The 19,741-nt window shown below is 35.2% G+C and overlaps 2 protein-coding genes across 2 annotated transcripts in view; one reads left to right on the top strand and one right to left on the bottom strand.

The window, feature by feature from the left end:
- LOC114934258 (uncharacterized) overlaps positions 1 to 697 on the bottom strand; it is a 204,613-nt gene extending 203,916 nt beyond the window's left edge. The window contains exon 1 of the mRNA XM_029306922.2: positions 659 to 697. The gene's annotated coding sequence lies outside the window, so the exon portion shown is untranslated. The remainder of the gene's footprint in view (positions 1 to 658) is intronic.
- LOC114934257 (1-phosphatidylinositol 4,5-bisphosphate phosphodiesterase epsilon-1) overlaps positions 1 to 18,366 on the top strand; it is a 144,370-nt gene extending 126,004 nt beyond the window's left edge. Inside the window, exons 10-21 of the mRNA XM_029306917.2 lie at positions 1,654 to 1,881; positions 6,460 to 6,917; positions 7,829 to 8,132; positions 8,540 to 8,751; positions 9,038 to 9,342; positions 9,673 to 9,899; positions 10,238 to 10,465; positions 11,103 to 11,327; positions 11,413 to 11,716; positions 11,863 to 12,217; positions 12,562 to 12,885; positions 13,527 to 18,366. Of these exons, the coding sequence (XP_029162750.2) occupies positions 1,654 to 1,881; positions 6,460 to 6,917; positions 7,829 to 8,132; positions 8,540 to 8,751; positions 9,038 to 9,342; positions 9,673 to 9,899; positions 10,238 to 10,465; positions 11,103 to 11,327; positions 11,413 to 11,716; positions 11,863 to 12,217; positions 12,562 to 12,885; positions 13,527 to 15,036 (4,680 nt within the window). The 3' untranslated portion in view covers positions 15,037 to 18,366. The remainder of the gene's footprint in view (positions 1 to 1,653; positions 1,882 to 6,459; positions 6,918 to 7,828; positions 8,133 to 8,539; positions 8,752 to 9,037; positions 9,343 to 9,672; positions 9,900 to 10,237; positions 10,466 to 11,102; positions 11,328 to 11,412; positions 11,717 to 11,862; positions 12,218 to 12,561; positions 12,886 to 13,526) is intronic.
- Positions 18,367 to 19,741: the final 1,375 nt, after the last annotated feature.

Raw genomic sequence — 19,741 nt, forward strand, 5'->3', positions numbered from 1 at the left:
TCAAAGTTAAAAAAAAACACAAATAATCGAGAAATTTGTGTGAAGCTAACATATCCTTTTGCGGAAAATTATAGATAAATAATTGAGAGTTCTGATGATAAAAATAATTTGAACATTTTTCTGTGAATTGTTACATAAGAAATTAAATTCTTGAAATACAGCCAATAGCTCACTTCTGTATTCGAAACGAGTTTTTCGGATATAATATTTGTTTTAAACAATTTTTAATTTTAGAGACATTGTACATGCTCAGAATTATATCAGAATTATTTCGTAATAATCAGAATTGTCGAAAATCGAGCGGCGTTTTACTTCGATTTGTTCAAGTGTAAGATTTGTTGGTGTTTATTTAATTTTAATATTTTTTTATTTTTAAAAGCCAGAACTCTTCTTAAAACTTTTGTGGATAAATATTTTAAATTTGTACAATTATTGATAAGAAAAATTTCACAAGACAATGTGATGTTGCGTGAAATTCGCATATCAATTTATCGTCTTCTTTGGCATTTTCTTTAGTTTAATCACCAGAATTATTTATTTAAACTTATTAAAAATAAAGCCAGAATTCTTAATTATTTATAAATTTCCACAAAATGAAACTTCATACATCCCTATTACCGTTATAGAAATGTTTAAAAATCAACCATTTCTCACTCACCGATACCGGGCAGTAGCGGAGTTGTAGAACACAGCACTTTGATCTGAAAATAAAATATTCAAATTATATATATACACGTGTGTGAGTGTATAGATATATATTTTTTAATTTTTATTTCACATACCTTATAGTTGCTCCGCTGTCGCCCGATGCCTTCTCAGGCCTCCTCCTCCTCTCTTGGATCTTTGTAGCACTCACGACACTCGCGAAAATAACGAATAATTACGATCGCCCGACACTTTCAACGGCACTCCCGACATGCGAAACTTTGCACGGCACTCCCGACACGACGCGTGAATCGCAAGGCTACCTGTAACAAAAAAATACATACATATATTAGAATAATCTTATATTATTTTGCATCATAACATGTACAATATAAATACGTAAGCTAGAATTAACGATAGATAATGATTAATTGAAACTCGGAGGAGATTCGTTCAAAAAGATATAGCTTTATAAGTATCATTCTCGAAAATCGACTGGTCTTTCTCAATATTTATAGATATAGATATCCTATTGTCTTAATTTTACCTTAATTAAAAAAAATTTTAGAAGGCAGAATTCTTTAGAACTCATGTAGAACTATTTTTTTAAATCCTGATAATTATTGATAAGGAAAATGCCACAAAATAAAATAATATGCTGCGTGAAGTTGACATATTAATTTATCCTTAAGCATTTTCTTTAATCGCCAAAACTATTTGTTTAAACTAAACTGAAGAACTCTATAGAATTAAAACTCTCAATTATTTATGATTTTAATAATATGCCAGATTCACACACACGAGAAACTTGCTTGCTTCAAGTAAATATTACATTAATGCAACGTCAGATTTCACTAATCCAACAATTTGTTTCATTCATTTACTCAAAACTAATATAAAATATTTGTATAAAAATGTAAAAAACATCGAGCAATTTTTTCGATATATGTACCTATACGCGCGATATGTTAAATATTGTAATTTACCGAGGAATTATTTTTTTTTAAGCATCGACATGCTCGTGGCAGAGACGCGACTACAGACTCCCTTCATCGCACCCTGAGCATTCACACGACTGCGATCGAGCAAACGTACATGGCGGAGGAATGCGATGAGAACGACTATCATCTTGATTTGGACTCCTACAAGCCCGTACAGCCGATCAAGATCGATCATGGAGTCGCTTTGTTTCCTGTTGCCGCGCCGCACGCCGGCATGGATCTTCATCTTCTGCAGGTATGTTGCTGCATTCTGCGAGCAATCTGCGCATTTCATTATCCGAAATGCGGATATCGCGTATCATGAAGGAGGCTCTCGGCCAGTTTCACGAATCACAATTGTATAAATAAATGATACTCTCACAAATTGTTCTTCATGCAGAGACAGATGAAATTTTATAGAATAACAAAAGATAAGCATTTTCTAATCAAGTAATTACTTCCCTTAAATTCAGGTGTCCAGCAGACTCAATGAAAAAAATTCCGACTTTTTAGTATTATTTTTTCCAAATATATCATTTGCATATGATAAATCAATTAAATGTTAAAATCATGAAATTCTCGAGATATTTTTGTCAAAAATTTAAAAAAAATTTAAATCAATTATACAATCTGCATTATGTACGATAATCGAAACAAACATGTCACTATATAAACTATTTAAATATAACCACCTTTTTTATTTATATTATATCAAATTTTTTAGTTTTATCTCTATCAAACACATTGAAATAAAATAACACGACGATGAAAATATAAAATATAAATTAACAAACACGCTGTAGATGAATCGATTTTTAACAACACAGAAAATTAGCGTACTAGGAATCAAGGAAAAGTTTATATTTATTTAATAAAAAATTTCAAATTATTGAGACAAACGTAGAATGTGACAAAATCCAGATAAATAATAAAATTTCCTGACAATTCCAGATTTATAAAATTCCCTGACAATGCCCGGTTTTCCAGATTTTCCTCACCGCTAGACACCCTGTTTAATTCTCGTGTATTCTACTTAAAATTACTGTGTTGCAACTTAATGAAATTTGATATAACTGTTAACAACAGTTAGCGAAGATTCAATGCGATGCATGCATGCAGTTTCCGCTTTAAGATGACATTCGTTCCCTATGTCGCATCCAGACACTCATTGAGAGCACACACACACACACACACACATACAGACAGACACACACACACGCACACACACTATCTGAGATCGTCGTTTTGGAACTGCGAGACATTGCGTTATACAACGAAACTGCCAATTCGTATACGTGACATTGCGATACTGCACGTGGAGTGCATCGCAAATATTGAACGCGCAGGATTTGTTGCACAATGCGACGCGATGCCGGCGACGCTTTTGATCCCGTCGCTCTGTTACGGTTGCGGTAGAATCGGATAATGACGTGCAGTAACATTGACGTGGTTTTCCGTGTGATCTATACATCGCGCCATAATGTTTAACAATGGGTAATTAGCAGATTACACGTTACGAGGAAAAAAAAAATCATCGAACAATAGAGATCCAATGACCGTCGTCGCGAATTAGCAGCATTGCCGCGAAATAAAGGAGACCCTCTCGTGCAATGCAATCCTTTGTGGAAATGATTCTTTGAACTGTCATTTCTTCCGACAAATAAGGCAAAACAATTATAATATCTAACGTTCATGGAAAATGTTTGACGTCAGAGTCGCGAGTATCTCTCCTTTTCCCTTTCTATCTAAAATAAATAAAAAATATTATTCTATTTTTAACTAAAGTGTGTGTGCAGTAGCTCCGAAGTAAATATGAATTTAATATAACGTCACAAAAAAACCTACATACCCGAAAAGCAAAAATTGAAATACTATAAAGCGAAAAACGATATCACATTCAGAGCTTTTATATAGAAGAAGAGTCTTTTATATCTGAAGCAGTTCCATTTACTTAAATAGGACATAACATTCGTATTTACTATTATTATAATCATGATCGATACAAATCCAGAAATGAACTGTATATTAGGCTGTAATATATAGAATTTGAATACAAATAATAATTTATAAATTTAAAAGATATTCTTATCAATTTTGAGCCTGATATTATGCGAATAGAATATAAAGAATAGAAATTTACAAACCAAGTGTAAATTGTAAATTTCAATCGATGTAAAATTATATAACTGAAAATGAATCCAAGATATGATTCGTGTGTTCTCTTTTCATTTAAGTACACATGACGCTAGGGAGAAATTCCTGTCGCTATTTTGCCACGTAATCCAAGGCCGCCTTTGAAATTTAAATAAACACGTCTTTTTTTCTTTGATATCGATAGTCGAGGAGAAATAGCAACGATACGAGATCCTCAGATCGTATATAGTTTTCCGTTTAAGCTATACGAATCACAAAAGAAGGCCAGATATTGACTTTTCGTGCCACGTTTGCTATTTGTTTTTGTGACATAATATATTATATATATTATCGAAATAAAGAATAAATAATTTGTACATATGTAAGAGTATATTAAAGTCATATATAGAGTGCACAGATTAATTATACCATTAAAAAGTATTGAAAGAACGCGTGAGAAATCGATACACAACGTAAAAATATCTTTTTACTCTCGTGAACGATATTTCGAAATATGTATTAATATCACAGCTATGTAGCTTCTATAACGCTGCGCTACTGTGATAAGAGATACCGTCAGTACGTAGATTGCCGCACGTCAAAAGGATTTCAAAGGGACCAGCCTTAACGCCCATACTCCTGGTATGCCTCGCGGAAATTAGAGAGAAAACAGAGAAATATGCGGGAGAAACGAGAAAACGAGGGAGAAAAAACTGGCGAGACCGATGAAAAAAATAAAAAAAAAAAAATGTAACGCAGCACGAAAAACCGGGTCATCCTTTTGAATCGTGCCACCAATTGTCAGCGTTAATTGAGTGGCAAGAGGGAAAAATGGAACGCGACGTATTTGCGGAGAAAATGGTTCATAACGAATAAATTCGTTATCCTCCTGTCATGAAATTCCAGTACAAACGATAATCGTGAGTCGTTTCTCTCAACCGTTAAACAGAGTTTTTTTCTTACTAAATAAATAACGTGTGATCTATTGACTATACGTCGAGTAAGATATGTGTATGTAGCTATTTCGAGAAGAAGTTACGTTATTTCATTCGACCCGATCCCTCTACAAATGATGGTATCTCGTAAAAATAATTGATTTAGCACCATTAAGTATCTGAGAAATGTAAACATATAGCCAGACGTGAACGTACAGCCCGTTTTCTGCGATATATACACAATAATGGCGATAATGTTGAGTATCGCGCGCTTCAGTCACGAACAATCGCGATTATTTTCATCTATCAAACCTTTTGACTTCAAACTGATGTAAATCTTTCTGATTTAAAAAATTAATATTTTATTTTTAACATTATATATTTGGCAATTCTATTCTTTTTAAGTAAATTAATAAATTAAAGCATATATTTTTGAAATATTTTACATAATTGAATATTTAGTTATATAATTTTAAAAGCATTGTTAGAAGTTCAAATGTCGGACAAATGTCAAACACAATGGAAGCTTATGTTCGAATCGGCATATTTCTAATAAACCATTATATAAAAATTATAATCTTTTGACATTTCAATAAAAATATTTTTTAATGAAAAATTGCGTCGGCCAAATGTAAAAAATCTAAAGAATAATTTAATGTAATTGCAAAGATGAAGTAAAAGATAAACAAAGATTGCACTGACATTACGATATAAATTTAAACAAATTAACTAATTAAATACGCACCTTTCTCATTTATTCACATTGATATCAACGAAAAATTAAAATTCATTAAAAGTGGTATGATTATTGAGTTTCGACACGTATAAATTCTATCTGTTTTTGTATGCCGATGAAAATGAGATAATTGTATATAAAATACATTTTACCATGTAACATTAAACTCGTCAAAATTTCAATATCTCTGATACCAATCTATTATATTAATATTTTTTTAATGATATCCGAAGCGCAGTATTCATTGTGTATTATATGTCGCGGTGTATTGTGAATTCCAGCAATTATCCATCAACAAACAATTTCATGCACACCCTGTGAACGCGTAAAAAGTATCTGCATTGCATTCAGAAAAAAGAGAAAGAAAGAAGGAGAGAAACGCATAAACGCCGTCATAAATGCATTACAAGTCCCATTAGTGTTATAAATGCACTCACAACGTCTCGCACATACTTTGTCGGGACAGAAGCTTGGTGTGACGCAGTTGCAAAAACGACCTCGTAATAGCGAAATGCCTTGCACGCTCTGAAATTAATATATTTATATTTTCCACACAGGCGCCTACGCCCCGTTTTGGAAAATAATATCATTACAGTAGTGAAATCCAATTGTATAAAGGACCAGCGAAACAACAGCTTTGAGCGAAATGACGGATACAAACATATCACAAATTATACATATTTCAAATGAAATATATGTTTCTACCGATGTACGATAAAAACTCTATTTTCCTTTCTCTTTATACACTTACAGTTACAATTTTAATTTTAAAGTTTTTATGATGTAAAAAAGAATGGTGACACGAGAAAACTTTTCGAGACCGGAATTACATTCGGTACAAAAAATTAAAATGAAAATGATTATTTCTTTTTTAAGTTTAAACGTTATTTTTCGTTACAAGCTATGCTGTTAAAAATCTGTGATACTTCTATCTAAACTGACGTGATACAAAATATATCGCAGCGATATTACTACTTTATAATAAATTGACACTTTCTAAATTTACATCTTCCATATTTTTCTACTTCAGGTGCTACACCACGGCACGACTCTGGTGCACTGGGACTGCGAGGGTGGCACTTCGAGAACGGCGTTGGTGTTCGCGCGCGTTGATCGCGCCTGCAGCACCTTCGTCTGGGAAAGACCACCCTGGAGTCCCCTGAAAACGGCGCAAGTCGGCGGCGCCGCTCTCGGAGAATTTTCCCTGACCTCGAACCCGGAGGACACGGTACCGGCGGGCCTAGTCGGCAGGTACGCGCAGCCGCAAACCGATTGCGCTTCTGTCACCTTGGAAGAGGGATACCTCGACCTGGGATCGGTGAAGGAAATAATGATCGGCTGCAGCGATCGCGACCGAGAGGCTGAGCTCAGGAGCATCTGCAAGAGATACGGCCTACCGGGCTCCGACTCCTGTATCGGCCTCATGTATGGATCGAATCTTCCGGACAATCGACTGATCTTCCTACTCTGCCCTCCCTCTCTTAACAAGTAAGTGTTACGAATTTTACGATTATTTTTTAATGTTTCTAGTTTAATTTTAATCTAGAAAAAAAATAATTTGAAAGTTATTGTATTTTATTTCACAATCTAATTTAAAATTAAAAATATATTTGTAATAAATAATTGATTACGTAAAAAATGAATTAATATATTAATGTGTCTCCAAAACTTATAGCGAATTCGATTGGATGCACTGAGTGCATATAGAGGTTTATCACACACAAGTTCGCAATGACACAAGTAATTAAAGAAGGAAAATAATTAATAGTAAGAGCTTTATTATTGTTCTTCAATATAAATAATAATAATAATAGATCTTACTTTAATTATTTTAATTTTTCAATTATTTATGTCATTGTAAAATTGTGTGCAATAATCTTTATGTGCACTCAGTGTGCACTAGTGCATCTAATCGAATTCGCTATTAGAAAATTAGTAGAATGCGAAAAGTATTCGTGTAAACGATTTTAGTGTTTTATTATATGTATAGCGAATTTTACGATTATTTTTTAATGTTTCTAGTTTAATTTTAATCTAGAAAAAAAAAATAATTTGAAAGTTATTGTATTTTATTTCACAATCTAATTTAAAATTAGAAATATATTTGTAATAAATAATTGATTACGCAAAAAATGAATTAATATATTAATGTGTCTCCAAAATATTGGATATATTAATAATGATATATGTACATTAATAATGCGATAATAGTGTATTATATCGAGAAATTGTATATATAGAATTATAATAATAACAAGCTTACACCATATATATTTCGTGCTTTGTCGATTCTCTTTAATAATTTACAACTATTGTGGAATTATATATGATATAATTGTGTATATATGGTTGTTTATACAAATTATGCATAATACGTGTATACATGGTTTGGCTTTCAGAATATGGTATATGGGATTATGCTGGATACTGCGAGGCCTCAAACGACAACAACAACTAACAGATCGTAGATCACGCTGGTTGAAAGAGAAATATCTCCAATTATACTTTTCCTACTTCGAACAGCCGATAGAAGGCTTGGAACAACCGACGACAGCCGATGCTATCCGCGTTTTCGGAGGTCGCGACTGGTCCATGACAGAAAGTGTTGGCACACTATCTCCAACGAGCAGCAGCACTCTACGTAGACGAAACGTTAAAGGCAAAAAGACGAAATCTATTGGCAATATTCATGCTTTAACCAAGGTACGTATAGATTTGGTTTGCACTTTTTGCACGAAATGCAAATCGATAATTCTATACACGCAGAGAATTTTCTTTTAAACTTTATCCTGAAAATCGTGGTAATCGTGGGACAATATGATGTTAGAAGAGCTTCTCTCATTAATATTTATTACAGTAAAAAATATTAATATGTATATAGTAAAATTAATCGAACACATTTCATATCTTATTGGTAGATTAATATTTTTTATCGTGGTAAATATTAATCAGAGAAACTCTTATAAAATTTTTTCCATATCAAATTATCCTATGATTACCATGTGATTTTCAGGGTAAATTTTAAGAGAAAATTCTCTCTGTATAATAAAAAAATCGTGTACCTTATTTTCGTTTATATATAGTTATATATTCGAATTAAATCTTGATAGGATTTGAGTATAAAACAATATAACACCACGACCTTGGAAGAAGGTGTATCGTCGACTACACCGCTTCGTCATATCACGGGGAGTAGAGAATCTTTAACAAGGATCCTACCAGCATCGCCAAGAACTAGTCGAGACCGAATTCCACCGCGTAGCCCGCCTGGTTCCGCTGATCGTATGGTCGCTTCTTTGCTCCCGTACTCCACTTTTCAAAAGTACGTCGTCTTTTTAATATATACCTATTTATGTCTAAATTTATTTTTTTTTACTTATCGATTTTGAGTAAAAAACTTAGTTCGAAATAAAATGCAGAATAAAACTTATTCAGGAAATGTAAAAAAAAATGGTGAATATTAAATATTATTTCAATATAAACTTATTAAATTTGTAATTAAAAAATGATATATATTCAATATAAACTTATTAAATTTTCAATTAAAAAGAATTACGTATATATGATTATTTGAATTTCTGAGCAATATGCTAATAACGCGCGCTTAGTTTATTATGTGTTACCAGAGAAAAGGACAAGAACGGATCCGGTAGTATACCTGGTGGCTCAGAGGCCACTTGGCAAGTGAAAGCACGTACCACTTCGATCATGTATGAAACGCAATTGAACTTTGTGGAGTTTGTCGCACTTTTCCGATCGTTCAGCTTACGAGCCAGGAAAGATTTGCGAGATTTATTCGGCCAATTAGCGATCACGTGCCGTAGTCAAAGTGACGGATCATTAAGGGACTTTAGCCAGGGACTACGACCAGCGGTGCTCAGACAGACTAGTGATGCCACTCCACAAAGGATCGGTAAGCCTCGGATAAGAATTAGCCGATAGAAAATTTCAGTGCGGTTCAATTTTAATATAGAAATGAGATAATCAATTTTGGAAATGTATGAATTAATTCATTCAATAATAGTTTCAAATAGATGGAAAAATTAAAAATAAAAAAAATTTTTTTCATTGACTATACAGTACTATTGTATAATGTATTAGTATAATTTGTAATTTTTTCTCGAAAATAGAACCCGCTGTATCGATTTTAACTTCAGTATTAAATAACACTTTCAAATATTTATTAAGCTTTTTATTAATTATTCAATTATATCTAAAAATGAGATCAATATTTTTAAATCAGGTTTGCTGACAAGAAACAACTCTATCGACTGTCATGAATATAAGACGAGCAGCAATCTGCAAAAGAAGCAGGTTTTTGATGCAGTCGCGGCGGCAAGCATAGTCAATAATTGTTCTGGCGTGGATACATCGAAATCTCAAGTAATCACTTTGGTGACGTTTACAAAATTCCTGGAGTCTCGGCAGCAGGAAAAAATGAGCGACGAGGAAATCAAGACGCTCATTAAGGTGAATATTTACTGGTTTCAGAAGTTTTGCATTAAAATAAAATCATTATCGACATTTTCATTTCTCCAACATATTTTTTCACAAGAATTAATATCCTGATATTATCAAGCGTACACGTGTCTGTTTAGAATTTCGCGAAAAAAAACATAAAATACAATCTTTCCTTTCATGTCTGAATAATTATAACGGATTTCACGATTTCGAGGACACTCGCTTGATCTCAATTTGCCTTGTCCGATAAATAGAAGACGTCAATCTCCCTCGCACGACCGTCACCGTATTGCAATACGCATGCTCATGCGACCTAATACAATCAAGTCTATTTACTCTCATTTCAGAGGCACGAACCGGACCCGGCACTTCGCACACAATGGTGTTTGTCTTTCGAGGGTTTTGCGCGATATATGATGGACAAGGACAATTATGCCTTTCCGAACGAGTACGCGACACCGTCCGAAACCGAGATGCAGCAGCCCCTGTCGCAATATTACATCGCTAGCTCCCATAACACTTATTTGACCGGGCATCAACTCAAAGGAGAGTCCTCCGTGCAATTATATTCACAGGTGAATTGTCATTTTCTAAATTAACTTCGTCTCACGAATAATAGCTATTTGAATTTTATAATAATAGATATTTTAATATCAATTAAATTCAGATATTTTATTTTTATTATATATACAGGGAAGTGAATGCGAAAAATTTTAGGAGATAATTCTTTCTCGAAAATTAAGGGCGGTCTCTTATAATAAAAATTAAGTTTTTATTTTTTTCTCAAATTTCAGATTTAAAAAAATGAAACTTGAATTTTCTACTAATAAAAAGGATATTTACCCATATTTTTTTAAAGTAAAAACTTAATTTTTACCTCTCTCTTTAGAAAAGTGTAACTCCTCAGGGAGGGATATAAGAGCATTTGTTTATATATAAGAAACCCTCCTTAATTTTTAACAAAGAATCATCTAAAATTTTTCACATTTATTTAGATTTAGATATATACCCTGTATAAAGAGCCTCTATACATATAGCAATTATTCAAGATTTAAGAATAGATAATAAATAGCATCTCTGAAATTCTGCGAATAGAAAAAAGATTTAAATGTAAAAAAAAAAATAGATTAGTTAGAGAGAACGAATTTTTTCTATCCGATAAAATAAATAATATTTAGGGACTAAATTTAATGATTAATAACATCTATGTAGGTGCTTTTAACCGGATGTCGTTGCGTGGAACTCGATTGTTGGGACGGTGACGACGGATCCCCGTTGATTTATCACGGTCACACATTTACTACCAAAATACCATTCCGATCGGTCGTGGAGGCGATCGATCGAGGCGCCTTCGTCAGTTCCCCTTATCCCGTGATTCTCTCCATCGAGAACCATTGTTCGCCGAGTCAGCAAGCTCGAATGGCGCAGATATTTCAGGTACACTTATTAATTTCCCAAGATTAATTATCATCGTAAGCGCGATTAAATTATAATCGAGGAATATTTCATTCTGTTATTCCAGTCCGTTTTTGGCGAGAAATTGGTGACAAAATTTCTCTACGAATCCGACTTCAGCGATGACCCGCAATTGCCTTCGCCCTCGCAACTTCGTTACCGAATTTTAATAAAAAATAAGAAACTGGTGGTCGATCCTACCGGACCGTTGTCGCATACGCCTCTTAGTCATCGCGGAAAGATGCTCATGTCGGATCGCGCATCCTCTATGAAGCAGATGCGGACTGACGTGAGCAGTACATCAGTCGTCGAGTACTTTAGCGAGGACGAGGATGACGAAGAGGACGATGATGAGGACGATAATATCGATGGTAAAATTAATAACCGACATATACATATATTATCAATACTGTGCTTGGAAAAATGTGATCAAATTAATCTCGAGTAGAGACCTATATTTCCCCAAAACAATGATAAAAAAAATTGATCGCGAACCGTTTGGTTATGCAATTTACAGACAACTCGATCTCGAGCTACGAGAGGTATCTAGGCGGCAGCCAAGTACCGCACCCTCGTTTAAAATCGGATCCGGCGGTGGATGACAAGTCGCAAAAACAGAGCAGTCAGATAGCCAAGGAGCTGTCGGATCTGGTGATTTATCTGCAGGCGATTAAATTTCGCGGATTGAACACGGCGCCCGGGACTGCGATGCCAGGAAAAACACGACATCCTTCGCATACGGGGCCGGTACAGAGGCACAGCATTGCCGGTATAGGACCCAGCAGTATAGCATCCTCTTCAGGGTCACCGCAATCTCTCTCGACGTCCGCCTCGATCGCGAGCGGCGGCAGTAACATCGAGAACATCTTCAGGTTAGTTTCTCGATTAAATAAATACTTGACAAATTCGATATATATTTATATCTGACATCAAAAATATCTCTTACGTATTTTTATATCTTTCATATTCTCTTCGGAGAACTTTCTTTGTCAATATTTTTGATTCTATGTCTTTATCATTTTTACATCGGAGATTTCTCATCATCTAATTTTTTTTTTAATTTAATCAAAATTATTCTCTTTGCATATATTATTTTAGAATTTTCATTATTTTACAAATCGGCAATATAGTAATATTTTGGCAATCATTGTTCAATAAGAATGATTAATTTCGATACAAAAAATATAAAATGTATTTTTTATTCTCGTGTTATTAGATCTACTCGCGGAATGCCAGCTTGCTTCCAATGTTCGTCTTTGAACGAGAGTACGGCGAAAAAGATCTGCAGGAAGCAACCCTTAGGCGTAGTCGCCCACGCAGAAACTCAATTGATCCGAACATATCCTGCAGGAATGCGTATCGATTCCACGAATTTCAATCCGGTCATATTTTGGGCTTTCGGAATTCAAATGGTCGCGTTGAACTATCAAACCGATGACGCGGGATTAAATCTGAACGCAGCCATGTTTGAGCAAAATGGTCAATGTGGATACGTTAGAAAGCCCTCGGTGATGTGGGACAAGGGACATATGATGTACAGGTAAAAATTCATATCACAATTTATCCTATACATCGCATACAATAAAGATTAGATTTAATAATTATATGGAAATTAATTAACGTATTCGATATTAATAATTAGTGTGTTATAGTTTTATACGTTTACTTTATTGAATAATTATTTTCTAAATTAAAAGTAATTCTTGCTAATTAATTTTTCCATTATCGATTAGCAATTTACAATCAATTTAGATAAATATTGATCAAAAGGAAAGTAGATAAACCTAAAATATATTCTACATTTAAATGATACGTTAATCTATAAATTATAATCTAATAATTTTACCTCTAAAGTTGGAATAAAATATTTAATTTTTAAATTTATTATTCTACTTTGTGTTAATCAAAAATTATTTTAATACGTAGAAATGAAAAATACACGTGCGTGTTTTTACCGTGTTATAAAAGATCGATTAATTTGTGAATATTATACAAATAATATTTTTTATAATTTATTCTAATTTGCATATTATTACAAAAATGGATCTTTATTATAAGAAAAAATGTGTTTATATAAAAAAAGTAATGAAAACGAAATAAAATGATTTGCGAGCGACTACCATATATATCTAGCAATTATCTCGAAAATGTTCTCTAACGATTGCAAATGTGTCTTGACAGACGGTTCAATCCTTGGGACAAGGAGTTTGACGGGCTGCACTCTGCGCACTTGAGTCTGTCGATAGTCTCGGGACAATACGTTTCACCTATGAACCTCGTCACCAGCACGTACGTCGAGATCGAGTTGGTCGGCATACCGATCGATTGCGCGAAGCACAAGACAAAGGTCATCCAGAACAATGCGCTGAATCCCATCTGGAATGAGAAGTTCTGCTTCCAAGTTATGTTCAAGGACCTCGCGTTTCTACGTTTCGGCGTCGTCGAGGCGAGCTCCCATCACCTAATCGCGCAACGCGTGATCCCGCTCAAGTGTTTACGACCAGGCTATCGACACGTACGATTACGATCTTGCAAGAACAAACCGCTGGCCCTGTCCACGCTTTTCATCTATTCCCGATTGGAGGAGGAGAGTCTGGACTACAACACATGCTGTCGCGATCACAAGGAGTCTTCTAAGCGTCTCTCGTCCGGCAAAGAACCCGAGAAATTAAGCACAGTCGATCCCGGTCTGGGTGGCGTCACCCTGAAGAGACGGATGTTCTTCCTGATGGTTTACCACGTGATACCGGACGAACCGTACACCATTCTGAAGGTGACTCAGGAGAGTACCACGCAGGAAGTGATGCTGCAAGCGTTACAGAAGGCCGGGATATCGCCCGATCACGTAGACGAGTTCATCTTGGTGGAGGAAGTGTCTCGCGGATGGGAGAAAAGAGAACGGGAAGAATTGCCGACTCAGCGCGTGCTGGATCCTACGGAGCATCCACTTCAGGCCCAGGCCCTGTGGAAGGGTCAAGGTCGCTTCCTTCTGAAGCGAGTGGGCGACGATCCGAGCAGCAGAGCCTGGCTCGCCTCCATCAGGAGCACGGCCGCCCATTCGAAGCTCAACGACTCCAACTCGAGGGACCAATCCACCCACATATGGGACGAGGCGGACACCTTTTTGGTCTGCATCTACAACGTTTCGCCAGAGATCCCTTACGCGATTCTACGCGTACCGGTGAGCGCCTCGGCGCAGGACGTATTGGCTCAGGCTCTGATCAAGGCCAGAAGAATGGAGAACCCGTCCAAGTTCGCCCTGATCGAGGAGCTGGAATGGGGCGGCGCCGGCGCGGTCGGAAGCGGAAATCGTCAGCTGAGGGTGCTGAACGACGACGAGAACGTTTACAGCACGCAGGCGTTCTGGAAGACCCTCGGCAGATTCATCCTCAGGGAAAGGGAGCAGGCGATTCCGAGGCGGCATTTGTTGCCCGCGACCCTGGACAGGCTCAGCAAAGGATTCTCCGTCGGCAGATCCGTATCCCTGCCGGGCTCGAGCAAGGAAAAAGTCCCGGTTTCGGAAGCGCTGTCGGACCCGACCTCCAGAGGCTTGAGACATCGATTGCTGATAGCAGGACGTAGACGAGAGGTTCACTCCGACGGGGAGGACGCGCGCGAATTCGATATACCGAACGCTGTTCTTCACTTGAAGAAGGTCTCGTTAAGGAAATTGAGAGTTTGGAAGTCATAGTGGCAGTCTCGGGCGACGTCGATATCATCGATCTTCGCCGCTCGGAGAAGTCAGCTCTAAACTTGTAATTTTATTCATTGGAAGCTATAGTCCTCTGAATCCTGACGAAACTATTCATGCCGCCGATCCTGCCGTGAAGGAAATCGAAAGATCTTACGTTGTCTAGAATCTTCACAATACCAGTGTCACAAATAAAGAAGTTACAATCAGTCAGTCATTAAGTCGGATGATGATAGGGTACGATCAGAATAATTCAATATCATCGCGTTACTCAAGAAATATCAGACAGCGCGTTTTTATCATGCGGCGTTATTATACAAGAAAAATAAAAGAAACGAAAGAAAAAAGTTAATTCTCTTTAAAAAGTAGAATAATTCTGCATCAATGAAAATAACTATATTCTTAATTAATCGATATTAATTACGTGTGCAATTATCTTCGCGCACGATACTTGAGCAAAATGTCAGATTAATCAAGTCACTATAAGGTCAACATTGATCAATCAGATTTAAAAGAAAAAATCGGCGATATCGAGAAGATAACTTATTATATCGCCATTTTTAAACATTTTTTAAGAATCTTAATATATTGTAGCATATCTGATCTCTCTGCAGCAACCAGTGATGCTAGCGTCAGATTATACGTGATCTGCAACAATTCGTGATTCATGAATAATATTTTAAAAAATCCGATCGGCTGAACTTGACGAATTCTTCCACGAATTTCATTCACGAATTACAAAGGATATCGCGCATAATTCGGCGCTGGCATAACGATCGCACAATCATTAAGTGGCAAAGCGACGACTCTTGGGTCCTTTAATTTCTCTGACGAGCTATTGGAAGTCGAAGCATCATGCGGATATATTGATTTTGTTGCAATTAAAAAAAATTCGTCGGACGCAAAAGTCGGCGTCTGATCGACGCGCTGGCGCGTCGAGAAAAAAAAATATAATTAGTGCCACGTTGCGCCTGAGTTTATTATTTTTGTACAACGAAATAAAGAGAGAGCGCCGCGCAATTTCCCCCACACATTTTTGCCAAAAAAGCAAAAAAAAGAAAAAAAAAAACGACGTACGATTCTAAGTGAACGTAGATCAGCAACATTCGTACATATGTTAAGACCTATCGGAAGTGCTTCCCCGTTTGAAACGTGTTTCCGTTTGAAACATCCGGACAGATATGTGTCTGTCTTGATCGATACTACAATCGTATAATCCACGAAGAAGAGTCTTCGCGACTCCTTTACGTGACTTCTCTCATTATTTGTAAGCGCATCGTCTTTATCATTTACGTCGTACCTGAAGTGTTTACGAGTTACGCTTTCACGCGGAGCTTCGTAATAAAAAAAGTTTAATATATCGCTGTTATCGCACTTTGTTTGATCGCTCTATTAATGTTGATCATTTCTTTTTGCATCTAGTCAACCATATGATAAGGAATTTGAGTAGAATCCGATAAGAGCATCGTAATGTAATTGTATTTTGAATGTTGCTACTTAAAAAAAAAAAAAAAAAAAGAAAGAGAAAGAGTGTGAGAGAGATCGTATTTATTATATATTGTTAATGCTAGAGGGTAGATCGGTGTTGCATTCTCGATTACCGTCCCTCTCTCCTAACTGTTTTAGCGAACGTATATATATATAAATACAAATACATACATATATATATATATATACGTAGAATATAAATATATACGAGACCAAGGAGTGTCGATGAAAACTCGCGTTCGAGTGTGCTATATCATTCTATTAAATTATTTTTCTCGCACGAAAAATGCATTCGGATGCGTATCGTCGTACACTCGAGACCGGCAGCCTAATTTTCTCGAAAATATAATTTTGCTAACGTTAATTAGCTAATGAGAAACACAATGAGGAACCTGACGTCACAAACCAGTGAGGTCGCGAAATCGTAGACTTTTTGCCCTGTGTCTTCCACACGAGTCCTCCAAATCGTTTCAGATATTTTGTATTTTCGAGACAATTTCTCTTACAGAGATTGAGATTTCTTTTAATATGAACAAAGTCGGGTCTCTCTTTAACGCCGTTTAAGAAAGATATATTTAATAATTCAGATAATTCTGCATTTTTCTCCGAGATGATTTGCGACTTCACTGGAGACTCTATATTTTTGGATACTACTTCCTTCTCCTTACCTCATTTCTTCGAAAATACGTATAATCACATATCCACGAGAGACCAAATACAGGAAAAACAATAACAGACAAATGGAATAGAAAATAAACGAGAAACGCAAGCAAGCAGGCCAATTATATTTGTATATATATCTTCGAATAGAACACAGAAAAACGTCGTTCGATAAAGTAATCTCTTTAGAAGTTGTAGATTGGTACAGTTTGGTGAACACGACTAGTCACGAGAAAAAACAATATTTATATTGGCCCAATATACAGCCTGTAAATCAAACTATTGAAGACACGGGCCAATTGTATTTATACGCGTAGGTGCCGTTAAATTGCAATTGTTGTCGTATCACAAAATCACTTTCGCAGATCAAACTATAGTCAACATCTGATTTATATTTTTACTGTACATCTATCAGCGCACTTGACAATATTGCGAGCGATAAATAAATCCCCCGCGACTTCTTGCAAATATTTTTCACTGTCCGCTTAATTCTTAAAAGATCATATTTTTATATCTAAATATTGTTCGATTGATTTAATTTTTTCTTTTTGCCAATATACTTTTATGTACATATATAATCTTTCTTCTTTTCGGAAAAAAAAAAAAAAAAATTTCTTACTATCTAAAATCTATTTTTCTCGCGCAGTTTTAATAAATTTATATACATTTTATTACACACTCACGTACCTACATGCATATACATTGCGAAACAAATTTCCCAAATGTGTCGACGGCGAAAAACTAACATTATTTATAAAAATTACAAATGTTCAACAAATATCACTTTACCTAACAACCCTTTTAGTAACAATAAAATAAGTAAAAATCAGAAAACACAAAATGTATCCCGCTATACATATATATACATACCGAAACAGTATTTATCTAATATATACATATATCAGCATTTTCAAAAAAAATTATATACATAGCAGTAATGAACAATGGCTACTAATAACGTTAATAATCAATTACTGTAATTAATGTTCGACGCTCCTTGGACCTCCGGCTAAACCCCCGCATCGAGAGAATCATCGACTATATAAGAGGACAATGTCTATCGAACACGTCTTGGTTGCAAACGTCGTAAACATTCGTTGCAACGAGTTGCATGTGATTACCAAAACTCCGAAAGCATGGACGCCGCCGGTAAAATTTTCAATAAAATATTCGTCAAATCAACATTCGACTTTTTCCAGCAATTTTATCTTTGACTTCAATTCAATATTTCAACTGCCACATGAACACTTTTTGATCCTTCATATACTATTCTAGATTATGAAGATTATAGAGATTATAAAATTATTATGTAAATTATCTCTCTACTTCATTATATAATCAATAATAAAATTCATATATTATTTATTCGCGATAAAAGTATGAATAAATAATACAAATATAAATTCAAGAATTTATTTGGACAAATTAGTAGGGCAGTTTTAATCGCGATAGAGCTAAAAAATAGCTTTGTGCAATATGTAATATTTTATTTTTACATATATATTATCATATAATACAAAATTTGAATATCAAAAAAGAAATATATCCCTTTCATAATTGCTATTTTAATTTTAATTAAAGTATTATAATTTTAATTAATCTAAAATAAATAATTTCAATTCAGTTAAAATATATAGTATGAGAAAAATAACGAAATTTTAATACGACAGAAATAATAAATTTTTAAATAAGACTTATATATCACATATCTCTCTTTCTACTAACTTATTATTTATTATCTATTTTTAGGTGAAATTTATTCTTTCTCTCGTGTAAAATATAAGACAAAAAATAAAAGATTACTGATATATATAGTGCGTGTAGAACGGAACATTCTTTTATCTTATAATAACGCTATTCGACGGCACCCATGCTCGATTTCAACGATTTCAACCCTTCGTTCGCCATTCCTTCCCTCTTCTTCGAGGCCGACTTCAAAAAGACGCGTCTAAACAGCGACGTGCGCACGAAACGATTACTTCTTAATATTTTTGGGACCATTCTGATTAAGGACACTATCGAACGAGCTCCCGCAAGAGCTGATCCTACGTAAACGATTCAGTATTAAGTCTCCTTGTTTGTTCGTCGGTCGATAAATGTATGGGTCCGTACGAAGAAAGGAGGAGAGACACGAGGCGCGAGGATTCGGATAAGAATGGAAATTCGAAACGGAAAGATCATCCTCGAGAAGATTCGAGCGAGAAACGACTATTTCGAGCAAATGACGCTAATAACGACGTGTCGGCCGGGCATATCCCTAATTGTACATATCCGTACATTCTTCGATAGCTGTTACGTTGATATAAAAAAAGCGCGCATATATGCATATATATATATATATATATATATATATATGATACATATATACATACATACGTATTATTATTCTGGAAAGGCCATCGAGCCACGCGCTGCATTTTTGTACGTGGCGTATTTCGGAGCCAAGGAAAAAAAGACTATCTTTAATCGAGACGAAAAATGCAAGATAGAAATGACGATGAGGCGGAGTGATTAAAAGGACAAAAAGAGAAATTGATTAATTAATACACACACAAGC

The sequence above is a fragment of the Nylanderia fulva genome, unplaced genomic scaffold, assembly GCF_048542155.1.
Source record: "Nylanderia fulva isolate GAGA-0341 unplaced genomic scaffold, ASM4854215v1 Scaffold24, whole genome shotgun sequence".
Lineage (NCBI taxonomy): Eukaryota > Metazoa > Arthropoda > Insecta > Hymenoptera > Formicidae > Nylanderia > Nylanderia fulva.